At 60.5% G+C, this 15,105-nt stretch overlaps 1 protein-coding gene across 5 annotated transcripts; it reads right to left on the minus strand.

Annotated features, from left to right (window-relative positions):
• Positions 1–190: 190 nt before the first annotated feature.
• Positions 191–7,345, minus strand: LOC123641417 (solute carrier family 22 member 12-like). Of its 5 annotated transcripts, none has more exons than XM_045556165.1 (11): positions 6,649–7,345; positions 5,769–5,872; positions 5,075–5,229; positions 4,869–4,995; positions 3,267–3,390; positions 3,026–3,141; positions 2,427–2,536; positions 2,166–2,334; positions 1,652–1,760; positions 1,237–1,440; positions 191–715 (listed from the first exon to the last, which is right to left on the minus strand). In XM_045556165.1, the coding sequence occupies exons 1-11, from the start codon at positions 7,039–7,041 to the stop codon at positions 419–421; spliced, it is 1,908 nt and encodes a 635-aa protein (XP_045412121.1). In that variant the 5' UTR covers positions 7,042–7,345; the 3' UTR covers positions 191–418. The 5 variants fall into 5 exon arrangements, with proteins under 5 accessions (XP_045412121.1, XP_045412120.1, XP_045412123.1 ...); XM_045556164.1 differs by having other exon boundaries at positions 4,827–4,995; XM_045556167.1 differs by lacking the exon at positions 2,427–2,536 and having other exon boundaries at positions 561–715; positions 2,166–2,380; positions 4,827–4,995.
• Between the last annotated feature and the right edge of the window lie 7,760 nt (positions 7,346–15,105).

A 15,105-nucleotide genomic window follows, 5' to 3' on the forward strand; every position in this document is an offset into this window, starting at 1 on the left:
CAGGGTAGGAGGAGACAGTGCAAGGCGGTGACCATGGGTGATAGTTTCACTAGTGCCTCCAGCCTGGTCCTGGACCCCTGGGGGAGGGTCGCTGTCCTGGGTCTGGGAGGCTGAGCGCCGTTTGTCGGGCATGAGGGCAGTGGGGGGACTGCAGGCAGAGGGTGTGGCGGACATGTGGCTGGGGTGTGGAGAGGCGTGGGGAGGGGCCGGAGCGGCTGGGGCCAGGCCGCCAAGGGCCTCCGCGTGAACCTGAGGAGCTGAGACCACTGCTCGTGTGGAGCCAGGGGAGGTCCTGACTGCGGGTGATGGTCCGTTCCCAGCTCTGTGCAGGCGGACGGGTGGCCGTGGGCAGGGAGGAGGCAGCACGGGGCAGGGTCGACGGGGCTGGCCCCTTCCCCAGGCCTGGGCCCTCTCCTCTTCACACAAGGGAGCGCGCCTCCTGCCAGCCAAACTGCCCGTCGCCCCCTCGGTGTTGAAGGGGGCTCCTCAGACAGTGAGGGGGCAGGAGGGACATCCAGGTGGGAGAGTGAGGGTCCCAGAGGACAGCCACTGGCCCCCTGGAGATGAGACCTTTGTGCTTCCCCTGCCCTCTCCAGAGGACGGAAGAAGCCGCCTCCTCCTCCTCCTCCTCCAGCTGGGCTTCCCAGGAGGCTAGAGCTGTGTGGAACGCAGGACGGGGCAGCCCCGTGTGCGGTGTGCCGCCTTCTTTACTGCCCTGTTCAGGAAACACGGGGGTGTGTCTCAGCGTGCGGAGTGGCCCTGACCCTCGCCTGTGGACTCATGCTCTTGGGGGCCCAGGAGTCAGCTCCCGGAGCACAGGATGGTGGGCAATGACAGCCCGTCAGCCATCCGAGGGCTTCAGTGGTAGAGTTGGGGCTGGTGAGGGCTCCCGACAACGGCCATCACACCCCGATCTCCCCTCACAAAGGGCTACCCACTCCCTTCCCCTTGGCCTCTCTGGAGGCAGACCTGTGGGTGGCTGGGCCACTTGGGCCTCAAATGGTGGAGTGAAGGTCAGAGAACAAAGCCACATTGTCAGCCGGAGACCCAGCCCTGAGTCTCCACTCTCCCAGAGATATGCTGTGTGACCCTGGGCCAGTCCTATCCTTCTCTGGGCCTCTGCCGGCCCCCCCCCCCTCGTCCACTGATGAGGGTGAGTGGCCAGGCCGCCCTGGAGGGAGGGAGGGAGGGAGGGAGGGAGGGAGGAAGGGGTGGTCCGGGGCCTGATCCACTCACTGGTTCTGCACATCTTGGATGGTGTCGGGCAGTGGCAGGTTCCGGGTCTCGGGCAGCAGCAGCGTGGCCAGGCCACTCAGCACTGGCACCGTCCCATACACCAGCAGAGGCAGCGAGGGCCCGTGCATGCTCAGCAGCCGGACCAGAGGCCCCAGGCAGGCTCCCCCTCGGGCTGCCATCTGGCCCAGGCCCACTGCCCTCATCCTGCGGGTGCAGTTTCGTCTGTGAGCACTGGCTTTGCCTGCCCATGGCCTTGACCTCCCACCCCAGCCTAGGGAGGCCCAGGGGGCCAGGCAGCCCTGAGACCACAGGGAAGGGAGATGCAGGACATTAACATCCGGGTCTGGGGGAAGCCACGCCCGCCCGGCATCCCAGCCCAGGGCGCCCCTCTCCTGGGGCCCAGGCACAGCCTCACCTGAGCACCGTGGGGAAGAGCTCGCCATTGTAGATGGTGATGCAGGTGAAGGCGGACCCCATGCACCCCAGCCCCATCACGGCCAGGGCTGAACGTAAGGCCCCCAGCTCTGTGGACAGGCATGGGGTTGACAGGGCAGGTGGGGGCCCAGGGCCACACGGGGGCTCCCTTCAGCCCAGGGGCCTCTCTCCAAGTGTTTGTGAGTCATCTCTACTTGGGTGTTCCGGGCCCCACGTGTGCACCGTCTTAAGTAACCTCCTGCCTCCCATCTGCTCGTACCCAGACGCCCTCAACCCCATGTCCCTCCCCTGCAATCCATCCCTCAGTTCGGTCGTATCTCCACACCCTTTCCCGATGATGCCTCCTCCACTCAGACCTGCCGCCCCTGCGCAGGGACGGCCATCTCTCCCTACGGGCCCCAGCAGCCTCCTCCCCAACTGAGGAGGGGCCAGGGGTCTCTGTTCCCAGCTCAAGCCCCCCAGGTAAGGGAGCCTCGGGCCGGGCGCTTACTCACCGCGGGGCACCAGCGTGTTGGCCAGGATGCAGGCCCCCGACAGCACCAGGGACAGGGCCTGCAAGGGGCGGCGGCCCAGGCAGCCCAGGAGCAGCAGGGAGCCCGCCTTGGCTGGGATGTCCACCACCCCGATGAGCACCTGGAGCAGGAAGATGTTGCTGCCCAGCCCCTGCAAGTCCATGACCAGGCCGTAGAACGTGAAGCCAAAGGCGAACCTGGGGGCAGCGGGCAGGGGGTCAGGGTGGGGAGTGGGCTGCTCACTTGCTTGTTTCTTCTCAGATTGGATTCCCTGGCCCTTCTGCTGCTGGCTCTGTGTGGTGGGGGAGGGTCTCCCAGGTCCCCTCGCCAACGTGGCTTCTCGTTGGGTTTGGCTGATGGGAGGCACTGGTGAGAGGCCAGGGCGGAAGGCGGGGAGAGGCCAGGGTGTTTCTCCCTCCCTCTATGTTTGGGAGCTTTGTCTGAGAGTGACTATGTCCCCTCCATGGTTCCAGCTGCCACTAAACAGGCCCTCCCTCCGTGGTCTTTGCTGGGTGGCCCTGAGACCTGGGCTCTGATGACTCCCTCCCTCCTCCACGTCCCTCCAGCCAGTGTGGATGTGCCTTTCTGCAGACGCTGTTCCCTGGGTCTGGCTAAGTCCTGTCTGGCTTATTAAAGCTGCCTGCTGAGCCCCCGCCTGGGCTGTCTCCTGTCGGGGTCTGACTGATGGGCCTCCTTGGGAGGCCCTCTCAGGCCGGGGGACCAGCATGAGAGCCAGCAAAGGCCCAGGCCTCGCAGCCAGCCAGGTCCCCTGCTGCCAGCAGCCCAGGGCAGCCAGAGGCAGAGGCTGTGGCCTGGGTGGGGCGGGGCTGAAGGGCAGGTACCAGCACAGCATGGAGACGCAGGTCCGCAGGCGCAATCCCGGCATGCGGAACAGGGTGCCCAGGCTGGAAGGAGCCTGGTCCACACTTGGGTCCTCCTGCATGGCTGAGAGCAGGACCTGCGGGGTGGGGGCGCTGTTGGCACCGGGGGTGTCAGGCGGGCCCTTCCTCCTGAGACCCTCTTCCCAGGGGGCCCTGAACATCCAAGGAGCGGGGCCTGGGGGAGGGCCCAGCCCCACCTCACCTCGATGGTCAGGATGTCCCCTGCTGCCCTCTTCCCGTTGATGGCAGCCACCCTCCGAAGCTCGTGCAGGCCACGGTCAAGCCTGCCGGTGGTGAGGAGCCATCGTGCCGACTCTGCCAGCCACCTGCCATGGAGGGGGCATGGGATGGCCACTACCTGTGGCCTCTAGGGCCTGGCGTGCACCAGCCTCACTGCCCTCTCTCCTCTCTGCCCACAGGGGTGGCTTCCCTGGTGCCCACAGGCCCCAGGCTCAGGGAGGCTGAGGCCCGAACGGGCAGTGAAGGGTGCTGTGGCCTATGGCAGCCACTCTGTTGTCCCCTTCTGCCTCCCTCCCTACACCACAGCCCTTGCCCTGCCTCACCAGGAACCGGGCCCATGTGGGCCTAGGTGCAGTAAGGACCCCCACTGGCTGCGGGACCACAGTCTACAAGGCTGCCAGGGTCCCCCACTATCCTGGGGCTTGCAAAACAGGGGTCCAGTGTCGGTGTAGGAGAACCAGGAGGGGAGCCCTGGAGTCTACATCACTGACCTTTGCCCTCCATCCTCCACTCTCTTGGCGATGGGGGTCGATCTGCCATGCCAGAAGGCCACTGGCAGGCACGATGGCCTCCCTGCAGAGCCACTGCCTAAGATGTGCTCATCTCCTGCTCTGAGGAGTGTCTGTAAATTAATTGTTACTCCTCTCCAAGCTGTTGGGTTGGGAGAGATTTGTGAAGTCAGCCTTCCTCCTGGTGCGGGTGCGGGCGCCTGCCCTCCACTGGGCCTCGGCTGTGCTGCTTTCTGCGGCGGCCACGAAGGCCGAGCAGCTGCTGAGTGCAGGGCCCGTGTGTGAGGTGAGCCGAGCTCAGCCGGCTCTCTGTGGGATGGATGGATCCAGCTCACTCTTCCATCCATCCATCCATCCACCCATTCACCCATCCAACAAATAGTTTTTGTGCTCACTAGTGCTTGGCAAGGGCCATGCCTGATTCATTTCAGGGCAGTGCAGACATTTCCCAAACTCCTATACCTGCCAGCCCTGCATGGGGACTGCGGAGCCCCCTCTGATGACTGGGTCCTGCTCCCTGTCCTCCAGCAGACAGACACATGCATCAGTAATGTCAGTCTACGAGGCAGACTGGGGCTGTGCCGTGTGATTGTGTGTGTGTATGTTTGTGTGTGTGTATATTGTATCTTTGCATCCCACCCCAAGCCTGGCCTACTGCTGCCATGCCTGATACAGAGGAAGGGGTCAGAAAATGAGCCTGCAGCACGGCTGGCCAGGCAGGCCTGGACAGGCGAGGGGAATGGACCAGGAAGTGATGGGAAGGGGGGAAGGGAGAAGGCTGAGTAGGAGAGGGAGGTGCCCAGGAGGAGCAGGGGAAGTGTCCTGGGCACCTGAGCCCCACGTGGAGTGGCCGAGCACCGGGCCAGGCCCCCTCCCAATTCTCCTCCAGCCCATGCACCCCGGCCAGCAGCACACCCAGCGCTCTGTCCCTGGGAAAGGAGAGTCTTCCATTCTCCCCGGTGGAGAGTGAGCAGGGCCTCCTCCCAGGAGGAGGCGTGGGGCATGGCACCCACCATGAATACACAAAGCAGAGGAAGAAGGGGGCTGAGACTAACAGCTGCAGCATCGAACAGTCCCGCACACCATAGGCCACTGCAGACGTCAGGACCTGGCCTAAGCTGAAGCCCAGAGAGTTCAAGGTCATCATCAAGACTCGGGCCTGCGCCGATGTCCACTCCATCACTGCAAGAAGACTGAGTGGGTCAGCCCTGGAGCCTGTATAGAGCACCACCCCCCGCATGGCACCAGGTCGGGGACCTACAGAGTGTGCTTGTGTTCATCATGACGCTCGCAAGGGCACAGGCCACCAGGAAACGGAACAGGCAGTACAGGGGGAAGGTGGGGACCAAGGCAGCCACTGTGCCCGACATGGCCATCTGAAGGTAGCTCCAGCTCAGCACCAGCCTGCGCCCGAACCTGCGGCACACACACCAGGAGGGGAGGGGTTTGTGGCTTGCCGTGGCACCGGCCGTGGGGGTCTGACCCGCCGAGAGCCCGCCCTGTGCTTGCCCACTGAGCTGCAGGGGATACTGAGGGCTGCTCAGGGCCAGACCCACATTCTCCACCCAGGGAAGGCTCGTGAGCATAAGGAGAGTCCCTGAGGTCAGAGCCCAAGGCACGCTCAGTCGGGCAAGAGTCCCTGTCACCAGGGGCACTCAGCCAGGAGCTAAAGGCAGGGGCATGGCCCAGCAGGACTTAGTGGTGAATGTTTGATGGGAAGCAGTGATTTTCTACAACCCACAGAGTAGACTTGGTGAACCCCAAGCTCAGAGAGGGTGTGAGACTTGATTAGGTGGCACAGCTGCAGGGTGGCAGGTCAAAGACCCACACCTAGCAAGCAGGGAACTTTCTAGACCTGGCTGCGAGAGGCCAGTTAGGGGTCAGTCAGGTCCAGGGGCCTCGGAGAGCGGGGGCAGTGAGGGGCAAGGGTGCCTGCCCGGACCCAGGGTACTCACCTGTCTGAGGCTGGGCCACTGAAGGAAGCTCCCACCATCATCCCGGCCAGGTAAATGGTCTGGGCCATGGGCTTCAGGGCTTGAGAGTCACACACCAGGTCCCACTGGTGGGAGAGGAGGGGGGCTGAGCTCAGGAGGCCCTTACAGCCCCAGTGGAGGGACAGAGGAGCCAGATGGGAGGGCCCCAGGAAGCTGGGTGTGGGTGGTTGACCTGGTGACCTCTAGGGTCGTGGAGCAGGGCCCCATGGAACAGTGAGGGCACCTATAGGCATAGCTTGGCCTTGTGAGGAACATCCTGCCACCCCTTGCCTAAGGGCCTCCATGGCTCCCTATTGCCCAGAGCGTCCCCCTTCTCCCCTCCACTGGGCAGCAGCCACACGAGCCGACACCCCGGCCCCTCCCCCAGAGGCTGCTTCCCTCCTGTTCTTTACAAAGAGGCCCGGGCTTGACTAATACCCGTCTGGGAAGCAGCCTCGTGCTGCCCCGTACCCTGTGTGCTTTGGCCTTGTGGAGTCCAGTGAACTGTCACTGAGTCCTCCTGTGACTGAGGTGCCTGGAGTCACAGCTGAGAAGTGTCAGCAGGGCCAGGACTGGGTGAGGCCAGAGAGGCATCCAGGTGCCAATGTCCAGAGGTGCCCACTCGGGTGCCCCTGGCACTTCCAGGAGCCTGGGGGCCATCCTTGCCCGTAGGCTGCCTCCTGCACCCGCTCCCCTGCAGGACCACGCGGCCGACCGGGGCAGAGAGCTGGCCGGGAGCGGGAGAGGCCTGGGGAGGTGGGTCCTTCCCATGACAGGCCCATTTTGAGTCCAGCCAACCGTGATCTGTGACTCTGCCCTCCAAGGTGCCAGGAGCTGGGGCGGGGGTGGGGGTGGCCCTCACCTTGGTCACGATGGTGGCAGTGAAGGTGCTGCGGTCGTAGACCCAGCCGTCCAGGCACGGCTCCGTGGCCGCCTCGCTCCAGTTGGTGGCCGTGGTGTTGGGGTCCAGGAGCTGCCACTGTGGTTGGCGGAAGCGGCGACACTGGTGGGGCCCCTGGTTGGGGCCAGGTGGGATGGAGACGGCCAGGAGGGTCTCGGGGTCCAGGACACTGACCTGGGAGGTGCTGTTATCCAGGAGGGACACCCAGCAGCGGTGGCTGGGCACAGCTGCCGAGAAGTTCTCCAGCATGGTCTGAGCAACGAGCCACATGATCGGGAGCATCAGAGCCACCGTCTGGAGAGCCTGGTACCTGCCCAGGCCGCCCACTCTGTCCAGGAGTTCCGAAAATGCCATGGAGCCTGCCTGAGGGGCCCAGACGAGGTCCCCACTTCACAGGGGCTGGCCCAGGGCAAAGGGGCCGACTCGACGGGCCGGCCTGCTCCACAGCGGTGCCCGCGCCAGCCTCCCCTGCCCGGCAGCCAGGAGCATGTCAGGGCCCACCGGCTTTGCTGACTCGGGCTCTCTGGGCATCTGCCCACTGGCTGTCACTTGGGGTGGCTCCAACTGGGACCTGAGGCCTTGAGGTGTGATCCTGAGGCCACCAACATCCCTCCAGAGACGCAGCTGCTCCAAACCTCCAGGAAAAGCTAAATTTGGAACACGGGGAAGGTGGAGACTGAAGTCACCCAGACTGGAATTAAAGTGTCACCAGGTGACACTTATGGAATAGGGTTTAGTAATCATTTCCTTGGTCAAAGTTTAACTCGGCCTTGAGGGAGGCATGAATGCAAAAGAATAACGATTTCTCCGGCCCTCCAGGGGCCACTCCGGCCTGGTCTTTGACAGATCTGGGGGACGCCTGGGCTGTGCTCACGGGGTGCCTGCCCACCCACCCCTCCCAGTGCCCCACCCGCCTCACAGGGTGACCCAGGAGAAGGCAGACCGCGGCCCTCCTGATCCTGGGGCTGGGGCAGCTGTGCGGACCTTTGTGTGTGCCCGGTGTGGGCGGCAGCCAGCCCAGCCCCAGGCCACTGCCCGGCCCGCCCAGCCTCACTGCCACTCACCTGCTGTGGCTGCTGCCCCGTCCCACCCTTCCTCTGCCATCACCCTCTCCTGAGCCCTTTGGAGCTTCCCCAAGCTTAGTGTGCCCAAAGCACCCCAGGATCCCTGTCCCCTCCCCAAATTTACTCCTCCGTGAGCCCCGCCTTGGCTGTGGCCTCCCATCATGGGTCCCAACCCGGAAGCCAGTATCTGTTCAGGCCCTGATTGTTTTGCCTCCTAACGTTCCTTCTCCCCACCCCTCCCACACCAGAGCTGTCCCCTCCCTGGGCTTCCTGCCGCTACACTGCAAACCCTCAGATCAACTCCTGCTTAAAAGCCAGGGGAGCTCCCAGTCAACGACAGCCAGTGATGCCTCACCTGGGCAGGGGCTGGCAGCTGGTGCGCCGGGGGGTCAGGGAAGGCTGGACCAGGGCCAAGAGAGCCTCCTTGGTGAGGACAATTCATTCTCCAGGCTAAAGAGCCAGAGAACACAAACCAGCAAAAAAGGTGTGTGCATACCTGTGTACATGAGTGTGTGCACATGCATGTGTGTGCACACGTGTGCAATGCAGCAGTGACTGCAACCCTACTATTTATTCTCATGTGCTTTGGGCACAAGACTGTCCATTTGAGGAATAGCTCCCCTCCCATCTGCTTCTTTCTGCCTTACCTGCCCTTCCCTCTGCCCCTTCCCATCGCCCACCAAGCACAACCTCTTCGCCTCCCTGGACTCTGTGCCCCAGCTCATCAACTGCCCACCATGTGCCCTGTGCTGCCCTGCTGGGGACCTGCCCTTGCTCACGCTGTACCCGCCTGGAATGCTGTCTCCAGGCCTGCCCTCAGGCCACATTCTGCATGTCCTACAGGTGCCTCTTCTCCAGTGGGCTCTCCCTGCTTATTCCCACCTCTGCTTGAGGCTCAGAGTCATCCACGGAGCCCCACTGTCAGGCTGTCTTGCACTCTCCTATTATGGTCCTTCTGGTCTTATTTCCAGCCAGTTCCTGGCAGGCAGGGACCCTTTAGAGCCTCTTTGGAACCCAGCACTGATCGGGACAGCAAATGAAATCTCCATGAAGACTTGCTAAAGTACATGAGGGTTTTGAAAACATTTTCCATCTTTTCCTGACTATAAAATTAATTTACATACCTCCCCTCAAATTCTGAAAGTATTGAAAAGTATAGCTAAAATAAAGATCACTGTTAAATTCATCAACCAGTAATCATCATGTTTACATTTTGGTGTAAATTCATCCAGGCTTTGTTTTAGTAACTTATATGTTCAGCTTCATCAGCCTGGGCTGCTAAATAAGCTCAACATCTCCTTTTGTAAAATCCAAAAGGAAAGCCTCTGACTTTTAATTGGTGATTTTAACCTGTTCACATTTGTTGTTATTACTGACATGTTGGGACTTACAATATGTTTTCTTGTTTACTATATTTTCCCTCTAAATCTTCGTTTCCTTGTTCCTATTTTCTACTGAATCTGTTGAGTCTTCCTGTTCTATTTTTCTGCTGTCTTGGGCTGTCAGTTGTATGTTTTATTTCTGTTATTCTTATATTGGAACACACAAACTGGGAGCTATTTTATACCATCTCCTCTCTTCAAACCTGCCACCTCCTCCTCCATTCTCTCTCTCAGTAGATGGCCTTCCTTCTTATCTGGCTAAGAAAACAGAAGCCATCAGAAGCCCGCAGTCTAATTCTTGCATCAGCCCACCTGCCTCAGTGCCCCCACATTCTGTCTTCCCCCGCCCTGTTCTCTCTCCCCCCACCAGCCCCTCACTGTGCGCCTGCAGCCGCCCCCTTCGCCTCCTCCCTGCTTGCGTCTCCCTTCTCGCTCTGGCCACCGTTTCCCCTCTCTATTGGGTAACGCCCATCGGTGTAGAAATATGCTGTTTATTTCCTCCGGTCCTCCCTGCGAATCCCTTTTCCCTCTTCAGCTATTGCCCACCTTCTTTGCTTCCATTTGCAGGGAGTTTCTATGAAAGGATTATTGACACTTGTCTCCCAGTTTCTCTCTTCCCATTCGTTATGAGATTCATGCCAATCAAGTTTTTGCCCCTGTCACCAATGGCCTCCAAGCTGCTAGATTCAGTGACATTTTCAGTGCTCATCTCACTTGAGCCATCGGTCTCTGATCCTTCTCCCCTGACAGCGCTTTGTTCCCTGGGCCTCGGGGACTCGCCGGTTCCCCTCGGTCTCCTTGGCCAGTTCCTCCTCTTCTCCCCACACCCTTCATGGTGGGGGTCACAGGGCTCAGTCCTTGGCTTTCTTCTCTGTCATCTGGTCCATTCACATCTTCAGCCCGGACCTCTTCTTGGAATACTAGACTTTGAATCCGGCTTCCAGATGTTAGGTGTCATGTGAACCTCTCACTCTTAGCACGGCCAAAGCTGAATGCCCCCAAAATGTGCTTCTCCTGCAACGGCCCATCTCTGTCTTCGGAAACTCCATCACCCAGTTGCTCAGGACGATACCGTGGAGCCATCTCTGACTCTTCTCTTCCTTTCTCACCCCATACGTTCCCCAGGAAACCCCGCTGGCTCTGCCTGCAAAACCTGCCCGCGACATGCTCGCCTCTCACCTCCTCCACTGCCACCACCTTGGCCTAAGCTGCCATCACGCGTCCCCTGGGTCGTTGCAGTGGCTTCTTCATTGGCCTCCCTGCTTTCTCCTGTGAGCCCTTACAGTTTATCTTCCACACACAGATGGAGGGATTCCGTTTTACATCAGTCAGACCACGTCACTTCTGTGCTCGACACCTGCCAGCATCTCCTCATCTAACTCAGTAACAGCCGAAGTCTTTACAAGGACATGCCCTCGACTGTCTCTCTCGGCTCATCTCCTCCTGCTCTCACCCCCACTACTCCAGCCCCACGGCCTCCTTGCTGTCCCTCGGATGTGCCAGGTGCATCTCTGCCTCAGGGTCTTCGCACATGCTGTTCCTCCTGCCAGGAGCCCTCATCTCCCAGTGACCCCCACGGCTCACTTCCTTCAAGTTTTTGTTAAGAGGTCCCTCCGGGTGCTGTCTGGGAACACAGCTCTTCCCAGCCCGTGGCCCTGCGCTCCGCATCCACACTTCCTGTGAACTAGTCACAAGGCCCCACCTCGACGGCAGAGGCTGGGGGCTACGCCCTTCCTGGCTGTGTGGCTGCCTCTCGACCCATCCGCATGCTCTGGATGGGAGGGCGTGGGTGGCGGGGACGGCTGGCCATCTCTGTTGCAGGGGCTCACACAGTTGTGTTGCTGATGCTCTGTTGTCAAGGGGGGGGTGTCACAACTCCCTTGTATGCTGAGGGAAATCAACTGTTAGGAAGGGAAACCTTGGCAATGTTGGCAGGAGATGGGATATTTGTCAGAGCAGAGTCCTTGAGACTGAGAGGGGACAGGACCCAGAGCACAGCGGAAGGCTTGGCCTGGGAGTTCCAGCTGCAGGAGGCAAAGGCCAGTGTGTGCACATACCCGAAGCTCTGCGCAGGGGGGACGAGAGAGGCGGGTGGAATAAGAAGCAAGGCTGGCAACGAGAGAGGGGAGGCGAAGGAGAGAGGGGAGGCGGTGGAGAGAGGGGAGGCGATGGAGAGAGGGGAGGCGGTGGAGACGGGGCAGGCGATGGAGAGAGGGGAAGCGGTGGAGATGGAGGAGGTGGTGGAGACAGGGAGGCGGTGGAGAGAAGGGAGGTGATGGAGAGAGAGGAGGTGGTGGAGACGGGGGAGGCGGTGGAGAGAGGGGGGGAGGCGATGGAGAGAGGGGAGGCGGTGGAGACGGGGGAGGCGGTGGAGACGGGGGAGGCGATGGAGAGAGGGGAGGCGGTGGAGACGGGGGAGGCGATGGAGAGAGGGGGGGAGGCGATGGAGAGAGGGGAGGCGGTGGAGACGGGGGAGGCGGTGGAGACGGGGGAGGCGATGGAGAGAGGGGGGGAGGCGATGGAGAGAGGGGAGGCGGTGGAGACGGGGGAGGCCGTGCGAGTTTGAGGACTGAGGACGGAGGAGAGGTGGGGGAGGGAGGCAGGTAGGGTTGCCCCTGGTGCCTCTGAAGGTCTGTGGTAAGATTTTGGCTCTGCTCCCAGGCACAGGCACAGGGTGGACACAGAGTTGGGTTTGGCCATGGAGGGGCCTGGCCAGGCAATGATGGTGGACAAGGACGGCGCAGCTGAGCCGAGCACTGTGTGAGGGAGTGGCTGGGAAGAGGTTCCCGAGGAGTCCTGAGCGGTTCAGAGGGTCACGAGGATGCAGAGGTAGGGACGGGGCAGAGGGAGCCCCCTGGGGCTGGGGGAGGAGTTGTTATGGTCCAGGTCTAGAGTGGGAGCCCGGGGTGGGGAGCCGGGGGACGGGCAGCTCGGTCAGGTTATGACCACGGGCTGAGCAGCAGGTGGAGGACCAGATTCCGGAGTGGGGAGGGGCCAGGAGCAGAGCAGTGACGCTACGGAGCAAAGCGGGTGAAGGGGGTCACCGTGCTGGAGGGCTCCCCGCCTAGAGCCAGGCTTGGTGCGTATCGGGCATTGTCACTGGTGAGGTGGCATTGTTTCTGAAAGTGGGCACAGGCAAACTGTTGGTCAACATGGTTGTCTTGGACTTGGGGGTGCGCTGTGGACATCTTTCTGGCTGGATCGTAGAGCAGGTTTTTTGTGATTCCTCCCAGCCCCCTATGTCCTGTGGTGACAGCAGCTGCCCCTGGGCCCAGGCCAGGCAGGAGAAAGGGCAGGCGGGAGAGCTTACTGTCCGTGACTCACCAAGGTCCACAGGCCAGCGGGTAGCGGGTCCAGGCGGGTGGCACGAGGAGACGGCAGCCAAGTGGGCTGGGTTTGCTCAGCGCCTGCCAGGCGCCCCTCGCCCCTCGAGGTCCCCTGGAGCTCGGGAATCTATTATGGAAGGATCAGAACCTCCATTTCCTCCCTCCCTTCCTCTCTGTGGGCTGGGGTCTATGGGATGGATAGCACTCCTGGGAAGAAGCTCTGGGCGGGTCCCTGTGGAGGGATCTGCCAGCCTCCAGCTTGTCATGCCTTGCTCAGAGACTTAGGTGACTCCCTGGTGCTTCCGAGAGAAGGGCAAGGTACACAGGAACCACCTTTTCTCCCTTGCCGTCTCCATCACGTGGCTCGAGCCTGGACCACACAGGGCACTGACTCTTTCTTGCCAGGCCTTTTGCCCGTCTGCCCTCCTTTGCTGTTTCGTCTACCTGAATGCTGTGCCCACCATTCCTCTGTCCCATCCCCCCTCGCCGTGCTGCTTCCCCTCCTGTTCCCCAGCACCTCTAGAGCAGTCCCCACCCCACTGGACCTGCCTTGAGTCAGGGCTGTGGGTTTCTAAGGGCCAGGCCCGAGTTGCCGTTTCCCTAAGAGTGCCCCACGGAGTACTTGGCACACAGGCCAGGGCCCAGCCAGGGCCGGGACAGGCGTGGCTGTCCTCACAGTCTCGGTTTGAATCCAGACTTTCCAGGCTTTGAGTTCCTCATCTATGAAAAGGGCATGATGCCCTGCACTTTGCAAGGGGATCTTTAGGACAAGGAGTCGTGGTTCTCTGAGAGTCCTGCTCCAGCCACCGAAGTGTCCACGTGAGGTTTATGAAAGCCTCAAAGCCCATGATCCACGTGATTCCTGGAATTCCAACTCCCCCAGAACCCAATGTTCTGGGTGTTGCATGTTCTGAGCTGCTGTTCTGGGCGGGAAGGTTGGGCCATTGCCTTTCTAAGAAACTGCACCCACTCCTCTCCCCACCACTACCGAACGTGCCTCAAGTGTGGCCACAGGCTCAACTCAGGATTCCCCAGAGAACGACCCAGAGATGCCTTGATGTTAAGGTGGTGATGATGGTGAGGACAGTGCTGATGATGGTGGTGGAGATGGTGGGGATGATGTGATGATGATGGTGGTGATGGTGGTGGTGGTGATGATGATGGTGATGATGGTGATGGTGATGGTGGTGATGGTGGTGATGATGGAGATGAAGGTGGTGATGGTGATGATGATGATGATGATGATGGTGGTGGTGGTGATGATGATGGTGAGGGAAATGATGATGAAGGATGATGATAGCTAATGGTCATTGAGTCTTTACTATACTTTGGCCCCTATTCTAAATCTTTTTCCCGTATTAACTCATTTAACCCCTCTAACAATCTTAATTAAATATGCCATTCTTTTTTTTTTGAGACAAAGTCTTGCTTTGTTGCCCGGGCTAGAGTGAGTGCCTGAGTGCCGTGGCGTCAGCCTAGCTCACAGCAACCTCAAACTCCTGGGCTCAAGCAATCCTCCTGCCTCAGCCTCCCGAGTAGCTGGGACTACAGGCATGCGCCACCATGCCCGGCTAATTTTTTCCATATATATTTTTAGTTGGCCAGATAATTTCTATTTTTAGTAGAAACGGGGTCTCGCTCTTGCTCAGGCTGGTCTCGAACTCCTGACCTCGAGCGATTCTCCTGCCTCGGCCTCCCAGAGTGCTAGGATTACAGGCGTGAGCCACCGCGTCCAGCCATAGATATGCCATTCTTACACCTGTTTTTACAGATGTTGAAACTGAGGCTCAGAAAGGTGAACCTAGGGCACCTAGCAACTCTGCGGCAGGATCAGGACTCCAATCCAGGTCTGTCCAGCTCTAATGTTTGTGTTTCCAACTGGGCTTGTGGGCAGCAAAGTGGGGTGCCAGGAAGCCACTGAACACTGCCTGGCAGGCACCCCTGCCTTAGCACCCTGCTCCCTCCCCTTCTCCGTGGGGTCCCTTGCGTCCTCTCTTCCTGAGCCCCAGGGTCCCCTTCCCCTAGCACCAGCACCTCCCTAGATGGAGCCCCCAGGCCCGGGAAGGGAGCCCTTACTCTCTCATTCTGCCAGCTTGGCCTCTCACCCGTGGGACCAGATTCTAGCTTTACACTTGTATAGCTAAGGGGTCCAGTAAGAGGTTTTCCCCAAAGGAAAGCAAACTTCCCCTCAAGATAACTTCCAGAGTCACCCCTGGAATAGCCATTTCCATCTGTGCTGCATGCGTGTGGCACCTGCCCGGCACCCAGTGGGCACTCAGTCAACAGTCCCTCCTTCCCCTCCCTGGCACCATTCTAGAGCATTCACAGGCATCACTTGAGTTAAAATGCATTTACCTCTGGACTGAAGGCTGCTGGCCCCTGGGAGCAGGCGATGGCTGGCCACCTGTGTGTCACGCCACCCACGCAGAGGCTGCGTTGTGGGGAGGACAGTGGGGGTGGCGGCCACAGGCCACTGGCTCAGCACCAGCTTGTGCAGGTGGCCAGGGCTTGGGGGAGCACATTCATGGCTTTAATTGGCCCCCTCACATGAGCTGCCGAGGCCCTAACTACAGTCCCTTCTCCTCGGCTTCCCGGGGCCCCGGCCAGAGGGGTGCTCCAGCCGTTGAGCAAATCTGCCGAAGTAGG

This window comes from Lemur catta, chromosome 7 (assembly GCF_020740605.2).
Source record: "Lemur catta isolate mLemCat1 chromosome 7, mLemCat1.pri, whole genome shotgun sequence".
In the NCBI taxonomy this organism is placed as follows: Eukaryota; Metazoa; Chordata; class Mammalia; order Primates; family Lemuridae; genus Lemur; species Lemur catta.